Source organism: Aspergillus lentulus, assembly GCF_001445615.1.
Source record: "Aspergillus lentulus DNA, contig: Alt05, strain: IFM 54703, whole genome shotgun sequence".
NCBI lineage: Eukaryota > Fungi > Ascomycota > Eurotiomycetes > Eurotiales > Aspergillaceae > Aspergillus > Aspergillus lentulus.
In genome coordinates, this window is record NW_028322121.1 from 1,541,870 (window position 1) to 1,560,723 (window position 18,854).

An 18,854-nucleotide genomic window follows, 5' to 3' on the forward strand; every position below is an offset into this window, starting at 1 on the left:
CTCAAGTTCGGTAATTTGATATTGATAGAATAAGCAGACGGTCTGTATTCTTGTAATTTACAAGCCCGAAAATGACGATGCAATATATTTGTTAAGTCTACATTCAACACTCCTCCAGAGTGGGCGATTGAAGTAAAAAAGCCTCTTTTAGAGTAGGCAAGGATATCCAAAAAGAAATAAAAGTCAAAGGCCAACAACCACCGTTTCATCAGAACTCCGACCCCAGATACTAGTGATCCCGACTATACCTGCGGGAGCGGTGCTGCGAGATAGAGCTCCTGGGGCTGATGGGTGTCTGCACAGCAGCTATACCCAGTCTTGCTTCTCCGATTCTTCGAAGCAGGGACTGAAGAGCGAGGCGGATCTCGGGGTTAAGGTCGCGGCCCAATAGATCGACCGCTAATGGGTAGAAAGTCTCGACATGTTTATCGAAACCTTCAGACGGGAAGTTTGTGTAGCCCTCGATGACATCAACAACTACAGGGCGCCAGGCCACTATGTTTCGGTGCTGAGAATCTTCATCGAGTCGGACGAAGCTTCGGATAATATCGGCGCAGAGACTGGACAGAAATATTTTGTTAGCAGTGGTTGGTAAGGACGAAGCCCGTTATACTTACGGAATAAGCGCAGCCTCTGTTTCCCCGCGGCTGCTCTTTCGTTCTTCTCGCTCATCGTGGTACATGCGGAAAAGGATGTGAACATATGTAGCAGCACTGCCACTTTCCTGTTTAAGCAGGTTGGGCGGTTGTTTCATAAAGCCTTGGCGCCAGAGCTGCATCCGAAGCTCTTTGTCCTCGTTGAACTTTTTCGCAAACTGATAGCTTTTTTTGAGCAGCCCCATCAAACGGAGAAGTTCGTGGCTTGGGATCTCAGCATAGACCTTGTCATTCGAAAACAGTTCGTGGACAGTCTCAATCATAAGTAGCTGAAGCACGCAGTTTGTTATGATACGATTGAAGAATCGGCGCCGCGCAACGGTCACGGCAGCGGGTTGCTGTTGGGTTTCGGCCTGCGGGCGGTAATCTTCCAACTCGGTGGTCGAAGCGGCAGGCATGTCGCCCTCTTCGTGCTCAGAAGTCACAGGCTGCGATCCATTCACCCTGGGGGCGTCCGATGGAGTTTCCCGAACAGGCGTTGACTCGACTGTCTCTTGCTCCGGCTTGTGCAGGTCATCCTCGTTGGACGCCTCCCCGTTGCCGTTCTTAATCGAAGCTGGCTTCGAAGATATCGAGGCGGCAGCTGTGAATAACTCGTAGGCCGTGGTCCTGCTGAAGAGTTCCACGAAAGCACCCACAACCTTGGTCCAGTGTTCCTGCTGGAACTTTGCAACATTCTGCAGAATCAGTTGTTGCAGGCAATTGCTACCGATCCGCGCAATTGTGTCGTTTTCTTGGCAGATGCATAGTGTAAGAAGCTCGAGTATACGACCCAACATATATTCCAGCGCATCGAAATAATGCGTGAAAAGTGTAATCATGTTCCTCAAGGCTTGTATCATTGTTGTTGACAGCCATACGGAGAGTTCTTCATGATTTGGCACCTTGGACATCTCCGATTTGGAGTGAAGGACGACGAAGATAGGATAGAGAAGCTGTCTCCACAAGACATCCCAAAATTCTTGAGGGAAGTCGCCTCCGTGACGAATCAGTGTGTCAAAAAGATAAGTCAATGCTCTGGTTTCCTGATCAGCGACGTTCCCGGGGCAAAGTCAGAACTCGGAACTTACCTTGATCGAACCTCAAGGTCATCACCCGTCATCAATACATCCTGGAAGGCAATCAAGATAGGATACCAGAACTGCTCTTCTTGAGATTGCCGTGATAATTGTTTGGCCAGGTTTGTTCCATCGTCTTGAACGCCTTCCGATGTAGTTCCACGGTGTGATAGAGGGCACTCTGGTGTCCTGAGCATCTTGGAGACAGTTGATTTCAAGGTCTCGATCGCTTGCAAAGACTTCTTCTGGAATCGCATGTTCTTGGAGAACTCCGTGAGACAAACGATTAGGTCAGGGAAAGCTCCCTGTGTAATGACCACACCGAACCGCGTGTTGTAAATTTGAGTGACATGTTCGAATGCCATGTTGACGATGCCCTCTTCTAGGTATTAGCATCCTCATCACATAGATCCTAGGCGATAAGAAACTTGCTTACCGTATGGCTCTCGGGCAGCGACTGTGAAGACGCCGAACATTGTTTTCCAGCCTGAGCGAATGTTATCTCCACGTGCCTGGATCATCTGTATCAGGCATCGAAGGATCATATCCTTCACAGTAACAGCATTACTATTGGCCATCACATGCTCAAACGGCTTGAGAAAGTCCTTTTGGAATTTGAAACCAGGAAGCTCTTCAATTTCCAGAAAACGCATCGAAAGTTGCCGAAGGGAATCCAGTGCAAAGAACACCACGGTAGTGTTGGTGTGGCATCCAACCTGATTGAAGTGCTGCCCAAGGACGTCCCAGATCTTCGACCACTCTATCCTGACTCTGGTCATGTTGTAATAGCTGATTTCAACAAGCTTCTGCAAGCTGTATGTGCGAGGGGACTCTGTCTGACCTGAAGATTGAATCTCCTGCCAACTCACTTCGCTTAAAGCGCGAACAAAGTCAATGATAGCCTCATGAGTGAGATTTGCAGTATTTGTAAAGATGCGGTCCACTCCGCGTATCATTTCGGCAGATCGGCTTTCCATAGCAACCTCAGAACGGAAAGCCGTAGGTCCGTTAACTGACCGCGGACGGGGAGGGCGTCTTGACGCCTGCATAGATTTGCGGGATCCATCAGATGGAGTTTGTGGTACAATACGGGCGCGTGATGGATCGGGTAGTGAACCTTCATCGACGCCATCAGTGAGAAGTTGAAGTCGGTCGAGCTGGCTGACACAGGTGAGGACTTCTCTCCAGGAACTCTTCAGGTTGTTCCCTTCGGTGAGCGCCACGTCGAGCAGCGCCTTCAAAGCCTCCACATTCTTTGGTACCATCTCCCTGACGTTGCCCAGATTTGTGAATTTGGCAAGGCCCGTTACGAATGCGACCCGGGGAGTCTCCAGATCGAAAGCGCAACTGATACGTATCGCCAGTTTCATTCCTTCCATGCAGAGCTTAATGGTTTCAAGATTCTGTGTGTCTTGCATGGGAGCAGACAATCCGGAGAGGAAAGACATCCAAGTCACGTTGAACATGGATCCAACATGCCGTACCGAAGTTGCTGGGATGAAGCGTGAGAGGGCCTCTCTAACGGCCGTCTTCCGCTGCGCTCTAATCAGACTCCGATAGAGCTGCTCCGTCTTATTGGCCATTTCTTCAGATGCTTGGGCATACTTTTCGCCTTGGATGTCCCTTCCAACCGTTGCGAAGACCTGTCCTGCCCTGGAAGCTAAGCCGCCTGTGGTGGTGGACGTGGGAATGCCCAGATTTGCAGCGTGCTCTCGTTCAGTGTCGAGCACAATCTCGTTGTTGGCGATCTCATCAAATATGGACCCCAGATACTCATCGGGCAAGTCTTGGTTATCGTTTATACCCCGATTGTTCTTGATGAAGTCCTCTTTAGTCATGCGGCGACCCTTGATCTTAGCGCTATGTTGATCTGTATTGAGCATGATGACCGAGTAAGCCAACACGTACGCAGTGTCTGCGTTGGCGAAGGCATTCGGGTTTTGAGTCACGTAGCGCTCGGCAAACTTGAGCATGAAACGATCTATCTTCTGGGCCTCCCCAGGCAATCGAAAGTGTTGCAGGAATTGACGAAGTGCATCCACAAAGCGTCGCTTAGAGAAGTCCATTTGGTCCACAAATGCATGCATAATGGCAATGTTCTCTGCATCACCTTCACCCAGATATTCTCCTATCATGGCCTTATCCAGTCGATCATTGCGAAACAGGAAACTTGCAATGTCCTCGGGCGAGTCCGAACGTATAAAGCCCTCTTGGATAAAAAGCTTGATACCCCGCTTGGCCTTGAAGTTGAACTGCTGAATTGCGTTCATCAGCGCGGTTTTCCTCTGCTTGACTTTCTCGATCTGGCTTGGATCGTCCTCTGCCACAGGTGTCGACCGACCAGTACTGCTATCGGTGCCCTCGACCCTTGGAGAGGATAAAAAGGTCGCAGCGTTGGTGTCTATCGACTCTCTGGAATTATCGATTGATTTCTGGGACAGCAGATTTGTAACCCCAGCGGCTGGGTCATCAATTCGTTGAGAGGCCCAGTTGTCAAGTGACTGTAGAATTTCCACTAAACATTCCAGCGACTGGTTCTTCAGGATATACTCAGATGGCACGTTTTGGGAAGTTGGCTGTTGAATACTGGCTATGTGGGCTGTCGTGAGGGTCGGAGGCAGAGTCCCGCTTTGATGCCAATCTGCGCCCACTTTTGATACCTTGACATGGTGTTCTTGATAATGCTGCTGTTGGACTGCGGAAACTGCGACAGGTACGCTCGAGTATCGTGAAACTTGTTCAATGATGCTGCAACAACAATCAATACTGCCCCAAAGAGATTGAAACACGACGTGATACAAACGTACTTTTGAAAGATATTCTCAAGCGCAGTGCGATCACAGTCATAATTGAGATATATCTCCACCAATGCACGAGGGTCATCGGCCAGTCTCTCCACAAGCTCCATGAAGTACTGCTTCTGAAAAGCAGGCGAGTTCCGTTTTTCGAGAATAGCCAGGTATATCTCTTTCAAGAAAACCTCAAGTTCTTTCTGTGAGGAGTTAGAAACCGTCAGGCAAAGAAGATAAGCACATGGACGAACCTTCATCATCACTCTCATATGCTTCAACATGAGCCAAAAGATTTCGCAGCAAACCTCGAAGACCCTGGGCACTGAGCTCGACCCGTTTCGACTCAGACTGAGGCACAAGTGGGGCCGAACAGCTTGTAGAAGCGTCATAGCATCGGAGCTGTTGGAGCTGTTCCTGATAGTTAGGAGCGGGGAGGTGAAGACCGCGACGTGGTTGTTGATGAGGTAATGAACGAGGTGCAAGGATAACAACTTGGACCTCATATTCTGAGATTTGAGATCTTGTTGCTGTTCGTGGCTGAGAATTTTATGGCTCAGCTTGCATAGAGCTCGAAATACCAGGAAAGCGTCTTTGATGTAAATCTCGTCCTCATCATCGTCGGTAGTCCCGTCGCCGTCTTCCTTTTCTTCCCCTGATGTGCTAGACAATGACTGCGTTCTTTTTTGACCAAGCTTGGCGCGGGTAACCATTGTCGGCGCATTATCCGCGACCGACGTGACATCCTTGCTTGACTCGAAACTTTGGAGAGTAAGCTTTTCTCCAGGCTCCTTCGCGACGGGTTGATCGGGTGCTACAATAGAGGCTGCATCAGATGCCTGATCCTGATCGGTTGGTAGGGTCACCTCAACCGTTTCGGCTGTCGCAGCGTCAGGTGTGTTCTCCTGTCCCTTTTCCCCTTCACGCAAACGTAATTCTTTCAGCTCAAGTCTCACACGGACCCTGTCGAACACTGTGCTGACCATCTGTGTCAGTGACCCTTGAGCAATCTGTTGGTTCTGATTAGACTTCGAGTAGATGAAGATGTTGTATATTTGGCGGACAGCCTTTAGGAGACCAGCTCCGTGTACCACAATCTTATCGTTCAGGACTGCCGCAAGAAGTGACTTGATAATTTGTTGCTGTATCTCAAGGGGAGTGGCTTCGTTCTCGAAGCAGTCACAGATGGCATCGATTGCCCGTTCGATGAGAGGAGTTTGTTCTGGCGTGGCCTCAGTTTCCGAGCCCTTGCGATCCTGAGATGATGGAAAGGCAAAGTAAGAGTAAGTTATGAGTTTCCCGATGCAGTCGAGCGCTGTGACTTGTAAGGGGATGCTGAAGCTTTTTGTCGCAAGCTGAAGAGGGCGAAATATAAGCTCCGGATCGATCGGCTGGCGGTCTGATTGCTTAACGTTCGCCAACGCGCTCTTGACGGCATCATCCAGTTCTTTGCTCTTCTTGGCTTCCTTGGACGCCCCAATTGTCTCGAGAGCGTTGACTATGAACACTGCAGAGCTGACAGGCACGGAGCGCTGAGTGGCATAAGTAGCAGTCGTTGATCTCGAGTCGGAGCGCAGTCGGGTATCTGGTGTAAGCTCAAACTGGGGTACAGCGCCGTCATCCTGCTTGTCGCCAGCAGAGTCTCCTGGAGGAGCCTCTGCCTGATCGTTCCCCGAACTAGCGACATCGTCTGCTTTTGATTCCCGCTGAGGGGAGCCGTGTTTCTCGGGACCTTCAGCATCAGCGGCGTCGCTCGGAGGACTCGGAGGTTTGTCCGCGGTCTCTGTTACTTCGGAGGAGTCTACTTTGATCTGTGGTGAATTGGAGTCTGTAACTTCCTCTATATCAATTTTCTGCCTCTGTGATTCGAGAGGAAGAGAAGGCTTGGAGTTTTCCCCGATAACATCTTCAGACTCAGCAGTCGTTGAGGTATTGACAGTATCCTCTTTGTTGTCTCCCTGCGGGAGCACCGCAGATGTCCGATTGGGCTCCTGCGAAGAGCCATTCTCAACATCCGCCATTTATGCGAAACTCCGAGAGGAGCATTCAATAACCGAAATGAAAAATACACATGGAACGTAGTATCGGACTAAGGAAAAAAGAATGACGGAAGCAGATAGAAACCGTGTGCCGGGGTATCGTGGAGCTGATGCGGCTGCGTGTCTTTCTTCCCGCAGGCGGAACAAATATACGGCGACCGCTGCGTGCCAAAGATGCGGCGCTGGGCTTACGTAACTCGGAGAAGGCCGTCCTGGAGAAATCCGGCGACAACTATTCCGATCGCTCACCGGAAGCTCAACAGAAAAGTTCCAGGAGCTGCATCCCCAACTCTCTGCTACAGGCCCTACCACTTGCCAGACTCATCCCCCGGCCCCATCTCCATCTTATCTTCTCTTCTCTCTTGTGCCGCGGCCTTTTAATTGAATCATAGCTACAGCATTTGGCACCATGGTTGCCTCTGCTGTCCGAATGCGCATTCCCAGCGCCATGTTGTCGAAAGGCGGCCTCTGCGTGAGGCGGCCTCAGGTTATTCACAGATTCAAGGACGCTGTCCAGTATGGTGCACCTTGGATATTTCCTGGTCAATCTGTATTGACAATGATACTAATCAAATTTTCCTGATCTATAGACCTCAATTGCCTGCCTTATCCGCCCTCTCCCGTTTCTATGCCTCCAAGTGTATGTCGTCTCGTTTTTTCCTCGTCTCCATCACATTCGCTTATTGAAGACTTGATCCTAACCATGCGCCTCTACAGCCTTCCCCCCTCACACCATCATCAGCATGCCTGCCCTCTCGCCCACAATGTCCGCAGGAAACATTGGAGCTTGGCAGAAGAAGGCCGGCGATTCCCTATCGCCGGGTGATGTTCTCGTGGAAATCGAGACCGATAAGGCACAGATGGACTTTGAATTCCAAGAGGAGGGTGTCTTGGCCAAGGTTCTGAAGGAGACTGGTGAGAAGGATGTGGCTGTCGGCACTGTATGTATTGACTGAAAAATTTTCCTTGATCCACTGAGTCCCATCGCTAATGCGCAAACTCAGCCTATCGCCGTCCTTGTGGAGGAAGGAACAGATGTCGCCCCCTTTGAGAGCTTTACTCTGGAAGACGCCGGTGGTGATAAGGGAGCTGCTCCCGCCAAGGAGAGCAAGGAGGAGCCCAAGGCTGAGGCTGCACCAGCCCCCTCGACGCCCGAGCCTGCACCCGCCGCTCAGGAACCTGAGACATCTACTGAGAAGCTCCAGCCTAGTCTTGACCGGGAGCCCAACATCAGCCCTGCTGCCAAGGCATTGGCCCTGGAGAAGGGTATTCCGATCAAGGCTCTCAAGGGTACTGGACGCGGTGGTCAGATCACCAAGGAAGATGTGGAGAAGTACAAGCCTAGCGTTTCCGCCGCCGCCGCCCCTACATATGAAGACATCCCTCTCACATCTATGCGCAAGACCATTGCTACCCGCCTGCAGCAGTCGATGAGAGAGAACCCTCACTTCTTCGTTTCGACCACTCTGTCCGTTACCAAGCTACTGAAGCTCCGCCAGGCTCTCAACGCTTCTGCTGAGGGCAAATACAAGCTCTCCGTCAACGACTTCCTTGTCAAGGCTTGTGCCGCCGCTCTTCTGAAGGTTCCTGCGGTCAACTCGAGCTGGCGCGAGGAGAATGGCCAAGTTGTCATCCGCCAGCACAACACCGTTGATATTAGTGTTGCCGTTGCCACTCCTAATGGTCTTATTACTCCCGTTGTCAAGAACGTACATGGTCTTGGCCTTTCCAGCATCTCTAACCAGATCAAGGATCTCGGTAAGCGCGCTCGGGAGAACAAGCTCAAGCCTGAGGAGTACCAGGGTGGTACTTTTACCATCAGCAACATGGGCATGAACCCTGCTATTGAGCGGTTCACCGCTGTCATCAACCCCCCTCAGGCTGGTATTTTGGCCGTTGGCACCACCCGCAAGGTTGCAGTTCCGGTTGAGACTGAGGAGGGTACATCTGTTGAGTGGGACGACCAGATTATCGTGACTGGCAGCTTCGACCACAAGGTTGTCGATGGTGCTGTTGGTGCTGAATGGATCAAGGAACTGAAGAAGATTGTTGAGAACCCCCTTGAGCTTCTTCTGTGAATGAAGTTTGACCTATCAAAGTTCCGAGATACCGAATGTATCATTTGAGATCGGACTTCTTTTATGGTCTCATGTAATATGTACCCAAAAATACCTACTATAGTTGATTCTGACCATTTCTGGTCCACTTGAGTACGATTCTAGCATTTCAATATCGATTTCTTTTGTTACTTCAGAAACTTTAAGCCCATGCACTGGCCTACTTCTATTGTGTAAGACAACAACGACTCAGGCGATCCAGAACTCGCTAAGGTCTGGTTTCAGTCCAGATTGGCGATGGTGCGTTCTTAGGATGATCTGAGGATGGTTCACAGTGCGTTTAACCCCTCGCAACCATCGATAACCAGATTGACCAGGACTGCTGCTGCAACCCTCCGCTGTCATTAGGTCAGTTGACGCGACAACCACAGACTGACCAAGTCGCCCGCGAAGACAGATTTCCATTTCACTTCGAACTTCCGTGCAACTTGGTAAATATTATCGAATGACGGTAAATTTCAAAGTGACAAATTTGGATTGGGGTTATCTAAACAAGTGATGGGCCCATTCATGATGCCTTGGCAGCGTTTATCATGGACCATGTGCGCAGTGCCCACTCCGCTCAGGGAGTGATGTCATACTTGTGAGCCAGTGCTAGGGGCCCTTGCATTCTGCATAAATAGAAGTGGTCATCACCTGCCCAAATTCTCTTTCTAGCATCCCACACCTTGTCAGTTTACGCACTATCTTCGATTTCTCAATCTCTCAACATCACCTTATTTCCTGTAAGTGATGTTGTACCATATTACGTGGGCGACCTTGGAGCAGCCGCTCCGCGATATGCCGCCCATTGTTCGCCATTACGACTTTTGATACGGAGCACTGACTGGTAATAGACCTTTCCTCCATCACCTCCAGCCCTTTGTACTACAGAAAACCTGCAAACATGTCTTACGCAGAAGCCGCGGCCAAAGGCCCTAAGCAAACACCAGAGGAGGTATGTGCCTTACCCGCAGTTTCCCCTGCTTCCCATGAGAATACTGTATCTCGAAAGGCGATCTGACGGACCGGCTCTAATGTAGGCGTAAGTTGCTATCTGGAAACTAGCCAACTTCCTGCGGGTTATTGACTAACTCTCCACAACACAGTCGCGCCCCTAACCCACCACGAACCTATCTGAGTGAAACAGCGGAGAGCACGGCCTCCCTAGTTGACGTCGACTCCCCGCATGTGGTTTCAGTGGACTCGGACTTCCTCAACCAAGATGTGAAGACCACTACTCAGGCTGATCGCTTAGAAAGAGAGGCACAGGAGAAAGAGGAGCGGAAAGAGCAGAGAAAGGCGGAGAAGGCGGAAGCGAAGGCTACGCGCGCCGGCCATGTCGCCAAGCGCAACCCTGTCTTCCTCGGGAATGCCGTGCTGTACGCGCTTGTCGGTGCCGCTCTCGGATATGGCGCATACAGGAAGCATGCTGAAGGCAAGCTGTCGTGGAAGCTTGTTGGAACATGGACTGGTATCGTCGGAGCCTTCAGTACGGTCGATTACTTTGTCAGCAAGTGAGTTTCCAACTTTCTTCTGGACAGGCATCCTGCGACAAGGTACAGAAGGGAATTTGGGCTAACGAATTGAATTTAGGTGGCTGCTACAAAACAAGTACCCTCCTAACTAGGTTTGATACATCCTGGATATGATATGAGCAGCGGCCCTGTGCTTCTCGAGTTCATTTCCATATATGGAGTTATGATCGGGTGAACCCAGCGGTTTTACATGAATTCCAGGGGGAATGGAGTTGGCGATTCTTTTTTCGTCTTATTGTAACTTATCCGAAGATAATAAACCCACTCGTCTCTCACGTTTGAAGTCAAACCTAATATATATCCTTTAGTTGTCTCTATCAGTTCTGGCAATTCAGCAACAAGGTGGATAAAAGTAGTATAGTAATATAGTCACTGAAAATCCCCGTCGCATCGTATTCAGCAAATAAAATCATAGATAAACCCCGGCATTATACTGACAACCGCAAGGTCTAGATGTTGCCTAGTGATCAAGTGTCCACCTTTCAAGTAGTGACAGCTCATATGTCAGAGGCGGTCAACAACGTCAGATTCGCATCCGCTGCAAGAACATGTGGCCTCGGCCTTCCACAAGAATTATTGGCAACGTTCGGTGGATTTGCAGTATAACTTCCTCCTCGACACCGATTAACTGTCCCTGTTGACCTTAATTTCGAACATACGTCTGGAGAGCATTGCGTCTTTTTGCCCGATCATATGGAGCATATCCTGTTCTTCTCGTGAAACTATACACAAACAAACAACTGGCTCTCTTCGATAGCTTCTGCAAAAGCAAATATGGTGTGTGAATCCCGCCATGGTCATTGATCGAAGCGCTTTATTTGATGACTGACATATGACTTCCACACTTGATCACAGAACTCCCTTTTCAATTCAGCACTCAAGCAGTCTTCTGCTATCCGCCGCGATCTGGACACATTCTCTCAGTCGCCCGCAACAACATCTGCAGCTTTACAAGGTACGGCTCGAAGACATGCGCTTCCACCCCAGATCCGGTACAGGGCTACAAGTTCAGCGCTGAGCGTTTCTTTATTAGTCTATGTGACATGCTAATGCGCGGATAATCAGGCCAGATTGCAGCTTCCTTGGCGTCGCTATCACGGACTATCGATGACTATTCGGCCTTGTCCAAGAAGGAACTGATACCTGAGAAGCAAGAAAAGGCGTTTGAAAGAGTCAAGAATTTTCGCGCCGAGCTTGCGGATTATAGGACACACTTTGATCAACTCCGAAAGGAGCGTGAAGAAGCTGTAAGCTCATCCGAGTCAAGCCCCTCCCCTTGGTACATGTCCTGGCAATCGCTAACATAATGCACTGCTATATAGCAATCGGTGACAAATCGCAACGAGCTGCTTGGCCGACGACCACACCACGCAGCGACTCCCGAGAACCCGTACGCCCAGTCTTCCCTCCCGCAATCTTCGCCTTTCGCAAACCCTTCATCATCCCGCTCAGGTCTCAGCTTCGGAGCTTCACCAGCGGATTACACCAGGGAGACGCATGCGCTCCGAGAGCAATCCTTCTTTGCCAACACGAATTCGCAACTTGATGAATTTCTCGATAGAGGCCGAGCTGTTCTAGCAGACCTTGGGCAACAACGCGAGGTGCTGAAAGGCACGCAGCGCCGGCTATACAGTGTTGCGAATACCCTGGGTGTGAGTGGTGACACGATTCGAAAAGTCCAACGAAGAGCAAAGCAGGACAAGTGGATATTTTGGGGTGGTGTTCTCATTTTCTTCCTCTTCTGCTGGTTGGTATTACACTTTTTGAGGTGAATTCGATGTGTCTATATACTCATTTCTTTGGGACTGTCCCCCCTGCGTCATGCATTTTTCTTGCTTCGGATGGCTTTAAAAGCGCAGGCGTTCTGGTCTACCTCGATCTTGTTTGCTTCCCATTTATGTTGTCGGGTTGCGCGCTGTCGTTCTCAAGTTCTCGAGTTTCATCTGGAGTCAGTTCATCTCAAGAATGACGTACAAAGGAGAGATTATCCGTTCTCGTCCATACAGAGGATGCGCAATAGAACTGAAATTGCACAAACAACACTACCTTAGTAGGGTAGGAACGGATGGAAAGGGCGGAAGGGAGCATGTAGTCGAGTTCCTACAGGCCGCTGCTGACGGGCCAATCTCCAGTTCGCATTGCAACATGTCGGGCCGCTTTCTGATCTTAGACAGGTAATTCCTTTCTCCCGGTACTACCGCTTGAAAGACTGAGGTATCCAGTGAGTCGCTTGAATGGATAATCAAACACGTTTACTTGCAATTGATCTCACAGGACTTGCTTGAGGTAACCCGGTCCTAGTATATTTGGTCAGTTGTTTAGGTTCTCCAGAGAACGGATAAATAACCCACACAAGAGACCAATCAGTGAGTGGGACGATCAGGTTGATGTTTGTCAATGACAGGGCAACAACAAGTTAGTAAGACAATATCTGCCACACAGGTCCTTTATCGTATAGAGATAGCTATCATGAAGCGCAAAGACGTTTCCCCAGAAAATTCAAGGCACTTATCTAGTTCAATATTCATGTGACGCACGAAGAAGTTCCGCAACACGCTGTGGAGATGGTCGGAAACGGAGCGAATTAGCCGCCCCAAATCCTTCTCACCGGCAAGTTAACCGTCACCTCTTCCTCCTTCCTTTTCTTTCTTCCTTCTCTTCCCCATCCAGATCATCTCCATCCTTCTCTCTACTCAATTTATTTTCTTTCGCGGATAGATCAAATTCCGTCTTCGGATCATAGACAAAATGTTCGCTGCTCGTCAGTCCTTCAACCTCCTCCAGAAGCGGGCCTTCTCTGCCTCTGCCAGCCAGGTACGTAGACCCCATCTCCCATCGCTTGGCTCGGTACCTCGGAGCTTTGCGAATGTGCTAACCATGTCCATTTTCATATTTAGGCCTCCAAGGTCGCTGTCCTCGGCGCTGCTGGTGGCATTGGCCAGCCTCTCTCTCTCCTGCTCAAGCTCAACCCCCGTGTTTCTCAGCTTGCCCTCTATGATATCCGCGGTGGCCCTGGTACGTCTCCGGACATCCGAAACTTGCGTCGCCAAAATTCCAAAATTCCAGTATATGCTGACTCGATGGCCTTTTCACAGGTGTCGCTGCTGATCTGAGCCACATCAACACCAACAGCACCGTTACTGGCTACGACTCTACTCCCTCTGGTCTCCGCGATGCTCTCAAGGGCTCTGAGATCGTCCTCATCCCTGCCGGTGTTCCTCGCAAGCCCGGCATGACCCGTGACGGTATGTGCATTGGCCTTCTCTATGCAAGGACAATTACTGACGCTGCCATTGGCAGACCTCTTCAACACCAACGCCTCTATTGTTCGTGACCTCGCCAAGGCTGCTGCTGAGGCTTCCCCGGAGGCCAACATCCTGGTTATCTCCAACCCCGTACGTATCCCGAGCAATCATATCTAGATCAGCAGCACTAATGTCACGGCTAGGTTAACTCCACCGTCCCCATTGTCGCCGAGGTGTTCAAGTCCAAGGGCGTCTACAACCCCAAGCGTCTCTTCGGTGTCACCACCCTCGATGTCGTCCGTGCCTCCCGCTTCATCTCCCAGATCAAGAAGACCGACCCCGCCAAGGAGGCCGTCCCCGTTGTTGGTGGCCACTCCGGTGTCACCATCGTTCCTCTGCTCTCCCAGTCCAACCACCCCGATATTGAGGGCGAGACCCGCGACGCGCTCGTCAACCGCATCCAGTTCGGTGGTGATGAGGTCGTCAAGGCCAAGGACGGTGCCGGTTCCGCTACCCTCTCCATGGCCATGGCCGGTGCTCGCTTCGCCGAGTCCCTCCTGAAGGCCGCTCAGGGCGAGAAGGGTGTCATCGAGCCCACCTTCGTTGAGAGCCCTCTCTACAAGGACCAGGGTGTTGACTTCTTCGCCTCCCGTGTCGAGCTCGGCCCCAACGGTGTTGAGAAGATCCTCGAAGTTGGCAAGGTCAACGCTTACGAGGAGAAGCTCATCCAGGCTGCCCTCACTGATCTCAAGAAGAACATTCAGAAGGGTCGTGACTTCGTCGCTCAGAACCCTTAAATGTCTTTCCCAATTAAGTGTGAATTATTCTGCAGCTACGTTCGTCCCTGTATAACAGTCACTTGTGTACTTTGTCATTAGCCTATTATTCCCGCCTTTTCTATATGCTTCGCATCCCGCATCGACTTTGATACCGGATGAATGCGGCTGCAGAGTTTGAAGCATTTCTCTTCCCTTGACGAGAATTTGATGACTGGCGAGAATTTGATGGGAAAGCAGATGGCATGTATTTCCTATAAATGAAAATTTCAATTCATTCCTGAATTCGTTCTTCGCTCGTATTTTTGCCATATAGTTTCCCCGAGCAAGACATCTGCCATCGGAAGGATTGGCTCGGTCTCGCTAGATCTTCTCAGTATCAGGCATAACTCCTCACTGGGACGAATAACTGTTGTATCATTCGCCAATCTTGGCCGTATCGTAAAAAACATCGCAGAAAAAGAAACAAAAGCGAGAATGTTCAGATGACGCTTGAGCGAGATAGAATGAAACCGAAACGATCAGAAACTGTCTCTGGAGCAAAAAGCAAGGGTATTCCTGAACGACCGTATCACCAGAGAAGCAAGTAGAGACGCAAGTAGAGAAGTAAGGAGAGAAGCAAGTACACAAGCAAGGAGGGAAGGAAATTCATCAGCATAGAGAACCCGAAGCGGATTGTCACGTTACGTATTACGTATAGCTTCGCATGGCGTCCATGTAGCCAGTCCCGCCGCGAAGGTCATGGTCGAAAGTCTCGGCAACCTCAAGGACACGTTTGATGTGCTGCATTGACAAGGGAGTCTGTTCGTTGACTGCTAGCGCTTGAGCCGTGCGGACGGAGTTCTTGATCTACAAGGAGTGTCAGCAACCGTCGATACATGCTTGCATGACGAGGAGGAAGCAAGGGGAGTTACCTGACGGCCGTTCAGATTGTGACGTGCCAGCGCATCAAAGTCCTTGTCTGTGAATTTCGCAGTCTGCACGCCTTCTTTAGCCTGGACTTTTTCCAGGAACATTTTCCAGACGCTTCGCTTTGCCTTGGTGGTAAGGTCTCCGTATCGCAGTGCGACATGGATACGAGATTGGAACGCGTCATCGAAGGTTTCCACGCGGTTGGTGGTCAAGAAGAGTATGCCTTGGAAGTATTCAAGGAGCCGGAGGAAGATGCTCACAAGGGCGTTGCGGTGGATGTCCTGGATTGTGCGCTTCTCGAGGAAAATATCGGCCTCATCCAGTAGCAGGACTGCGCCCCATGAGTGGGCGATGTCCAAAATCTTGTTGAGTTCCGCCTCCAAAGTCCTTGAGTCGGTACCGAGTTCCCCGGCACTGACCATGTACAGAGGCCGTTTTAGCAACTCGGCAATACCTTCGGCAGTCAGGGTCTTGCCCGTGCCGGGTGGTCCATGTAGCACGGCGACAAGCCCTTTACCCTTGCCCTGAATGACATCGTCGATGTTCTGAGCGGCGCGGAAGGTATGTGACTCGACTAGGGCCTTGACGATCGACTTTTGGTTGTCCGGAAGGACAAGAGAGTCAAATGCGTCCTCGTTCCAGTCGATGTCGCTGATTCCGGAGATGCTGAACTCCAGCCACAACTTCTCACTGAAGGCGAAGCCCAGGACGACCGGACTTGCAATGAGCAACTCCTCTTCTGTGAACTCACGATCAGAGGGGTCCTGCACGTCGTCCATCTTCTCTTTTTGAATCACATTCCCATTCTCATCCAGCTCCACTTCCACGACACGAGGTCTACCGTCTTTGTCTTGCACGACCTTGTACACGATTTTGGGGTTATCAGAGTCTCGACTTGCGTGTTGTTGCTGCTCGACATCCGAATCAGACATTCCGCATCTGCATCCGTCATCGCTCGCATCGTCATCTGACGCACCTAGAATATCAGGGTCCTTGGGACGCACAGTACTGATTGGGTAGTTGGGGTTGATGCGACGATGGATAGCGGGGTCAATCATTACTCGACCATTGATGTTGACTTTGATGACTGTCCGCTTCTTCTTGTAGAAGGCCATTCCCTTGTGGAAGCGGTAATTCATACCGCCAAGCGCCACAAATTTCTTGCCGCGCTCGATCAGCTTGGCCTTGACCTCCTCAGCCTCCCTGTGGTACTTGAGTGGATAACATCCGAGGCTCGTGATCTTGCGAACGCCCTTGAAGAATTCTACTTCAGCAGCCATTGTTCCCATGCCGAATGACTTGCCGTCGTACTCCAAGTAGCGGCCCTCGATGCTGTACCATTGACCTTTCATGAAAGAGGATTCCTTGGTGGCGTATTCAATCTTGAAGGCACGTGGTTCGTCCTGATTGCCGTAAGTCGATGTATAGGCGATGGTGTTCGGTTTGTATAGTGCCCACAGCAGATCGAAGGTGATCATGTTCGCTTCCAGCAAAGGATACAGAGTCTTTTTCGTCTCTGCATAGTCGGTGTCCAGATACTTGATGAGAACCTTGAGTTGCGCTGCTTTGAGATCCGCCAGCTTCTTGGCCTTTTTCTTCGTTTCTTTCTTGGCCTGCTGCTTCAGCTCCTTCATGTATGCGCGAGTCTCCTCGAGATACAGGAAGAGCATGTTTGGGTCGACAACGGCAGTCTCCTGTACCAAGCTCACACCCTTGACACCATCCATGATCTTAGCCAGAGCGTCCCGCAAGTGTTTGCTCTTGATATCGACGACAGTTTCAAGATACTTGTTCTCCCAGTCAAACTTGCGCCGAACCGTAAAAATGTACTGATCCCACTCATTCGCACCGGTATCATCAACAGTCTCGGTGAGCTTGTAATTATGAATCGTATTATCCCACACTAAGAGGGAAGAAAAATGTCAGCACGTGCCGCCCTCATACAGGGGGACGAGTTACAATCACTCACATTGATCAACCCGCTTGAACGCCATTTTGGAAGCAGCTTTCAATTTGTGCTTAGACCTCTGCAGGTTGCCCTTGTGACCATCTGCCAGGCCGTCGGCCGCGTGTCTCTTTCCGCGAGCTCTGCCCCAGCGTCCATCACCTAGTTTGCGTCCGTCGCCAATCTTGAGACTCAGAGCCGCCATTTCTTTTGCCAGTAGCAAAGCCAGTTCCTCCGAATTGGCATCAACATCCTCTTCCGGTTGATCCTCGGAGGAATCTCCCTTGGATCGAAGCTTCTTTGCCGACCTCTTCGCCTGGAGCCTAGTCAAAAGCCTTCTCAGCGTTTTCTCATCCAGGGGGTCGTCATCTTCGTCAATATCATCGCTGGTAGTGTCTGTATCCGAAGCTACGTGCTGGTGGGATCGTGACTTCCTCTTCCGGTTACCCTTAAGGACCTTCTTGGCTTTGTTCTTTGACCGGTTTCTTCGGTTCTTTCGAGATGTCTCTGATTCGCATGAGCTGGACGACGTCTCGTCATCCCCCGAGCCAGAATCGCTGACGCTACAGCTGCCAGAGGATGAAGTTGACTCCGAGGTCGTATTCTCGTCCGGCGTTGAGATCGATTTATGGCTCTTTTTCTTGGAATCACGTTTTCGGCCGGCGGCGTCCGACTCTTTCCCTGAATGTTTTTTGCATGCGATTTTGACGGTAGCATTTTCCGTTACAGACACAGATGGCTTTGCCTCTGTCTTGGCTCCATTATTGTCGATGGAAGGCTCTACCTCATGTTTGGTGTCCAATCCAGCATTACTGTTGGCGTTGGGATCCGCCATCGTAGTGGACTGTTTAGCTTGTGCCTCTTTAATTTGGGGCGGGTTCCGCAGTGGAGCTTCGGAGGGCGGCGTGGTAGAGTGGGTGAACGGGCCGGAGCTTGGATCGGTCGGGGTGTCGGGCACTGAGATCAATGACGGGGAGCTTGTGGAGCTAGGGACAACACTGGGGTCAGTTGACATTATAGATGATTAAATCGTAGAGCTGTTGTTATCCGCCTTCGCAGTACGATCAGCACGATCGAAGAAGAAAAGGGAACAGCTTCAAAATAAAAGTAAAGAATTAAGAAGGACAGCGATCCAGAAGGGGATAGTGAGCTAGAAATACTTTGAAGAAAATAATGTATCTCTGACGTTCGCCAGGAAATCAAGACGAATGTCCTTAGAACACGGAGCGCCTTGCGTCCTTGGGCTTTTAAAGATTGGCTGACAGGACAGAAAGGAGCTCTCAGCTTTGTGGCGGTGAGAATGACTGGTCCTTACGGCTTCAGGACGGGTTGATATAGAGCTGTCCTGAAGCGTGGGTTGGAAGTGACAAAGCAGCTTCAAGACAAGGCGGAACCGAACTTGGAGCTGGATGACGAGTGAAAGAAACTAAATAAGAGAAGATACAGTCAACACAAAGAGCTCTAGAGACAATGTCTAGACAGCAGATGACCGGACAATGATCTGAAAAAGAAGCCAAAGAGAGGAGAAATTAATAACTACTAGGTACCTATCTTAGTATCTACTTTGTACCTGAAGTGTTGGCGATGACTGGGAGTGGGTGCCTGGTGAGCCTAGTCGTGGCCTGGGGCTGCAGCTTTGTCTCTAGGCTGATCGCAGCCTGTTACTGACTCACTGCGAGGCCTTTAGAAATGGACCAGTTGTCAACCTCACCTGCGTTCAGCCCCACGGAATCATTGCAGAATGAATGCACTTGATTTGTCCCGATTCCAAGGGAGAGTGAGAGTGAAATCTTACGGACT

The 18,854-nt window shown here is 50.5% G+C and overlaps 5 protein-coding genes across 5 annotated transcripts; 3 read left to right on the forward strand and 2 right to left on the reverse strand.

The window, feature by feature from the left end:
• Positions 1-229: 229 nt before the first annotated feature.
• On the reverse strand, positions 230-6,524 carry ALT_3156 (Arf family guanine nucleotide exchange factor SEC7; the record flags this gene model as incomplete). Its single annotated transcript, XM_089599506.1, has 6 exons — positions 230-560; positions 618-1,673; positions 1,727-2,096; positions 2,151-4,462; positions 4,522-4,706; positions 4,758-6,524. The coding sequence occupies 6 exons, from the start codon at positions 6,522-6,524 to the stop codon at positions 230-232; spliced, it is 6,021 nt and encodes a 2,006-aa protein (XP_089456249.1).
• Positions 6,525-6,951: 427 nt separating this feature from the next.
• Positions 6,952-8,620, forward strand: ALT_3157 (putative pyruvate dehydrogenase complex, dihydrolipoamide acetyltransferase component; the record flags this gene model as incomplete). The annotated part of the gene is made up of 4 exons (XM_033561780.1): positions 6,952-7,058; positions 7,133-7,182; positions 7,260-7,483; positions 7,547-8,620. The coding sequence occupies 4 exons, from the start codon at positions 6,952-6,954 to the stop codon at positions 8,618-8,620; spliced, it is 1,455 nt and encodes a 484-aa protein (XP_033417671.1).
• Positions 8,621-9,545: 925 nt separating this feature from the next.
• On the forward strand, positions 9,546-11,948 carry ALT_3158 (protein transport protein bos1; the record flags this gene model as incomplete). Its single annotated transcript, XM_089599507.1, has 5 exons — positions 9,546-9,596; positions 9,707-10,155; positions 11,032-11,168; positions 11,242-11,423; positions 11,499-11,948. The coding sequence occupies 5 exons, from the start codon at positions 9,546-9,548 to the stop codon at positions 11,946-11,948; spliced, it is 1,269 nt and encodes a 422-aa protein (XP_089456250.1).
• Positions 11,949-12,924: 976 nt separating this feature from the next.
• Positions 12,925-14,218, forward strand: ALT_3159 (malate dehydrogenase; the record flags this gene model as incomplete). The annotated part of the gene is made up of 5 exons (XM_033561777.2): positions 12,925-12,990; positions 13,074-13,191; positions 13,272-13,421; positions 13,477-13,571; positions 13,625-14,218. The coding sequence occupies 5 exons, from the start codon at positions 12,925-12,927 to the stop codon at positions 14,216-14,218; spliced, it is 1,023 nt and encodes a 340-aa protein (XP_033417668.2).
• Positions 14,219-14,887: 669 nt separating this feature from the next.
• ALT_3160 (ATP-binding protein) lies at positions 14,888-18,069 on the reverse strand (the record flags this gene model as incomplete). The annotated part of the gene is made up of 3 exons (XM_033561776.2): positions 14,888-15,046; positions 15,112-17,012; positions 17,079-18,069. The coding sequence occupies 3 exons, from the start codon at positions 18,067-18,069 to the stop codon at positions 14,888-14,890; spliced, it is 3,051 nt and encodes a 1,016-aa protein (XP_033417667.2).
• Between the last annotated feature and the right edge of the window lie 785 nt (positions 18,070-18,854).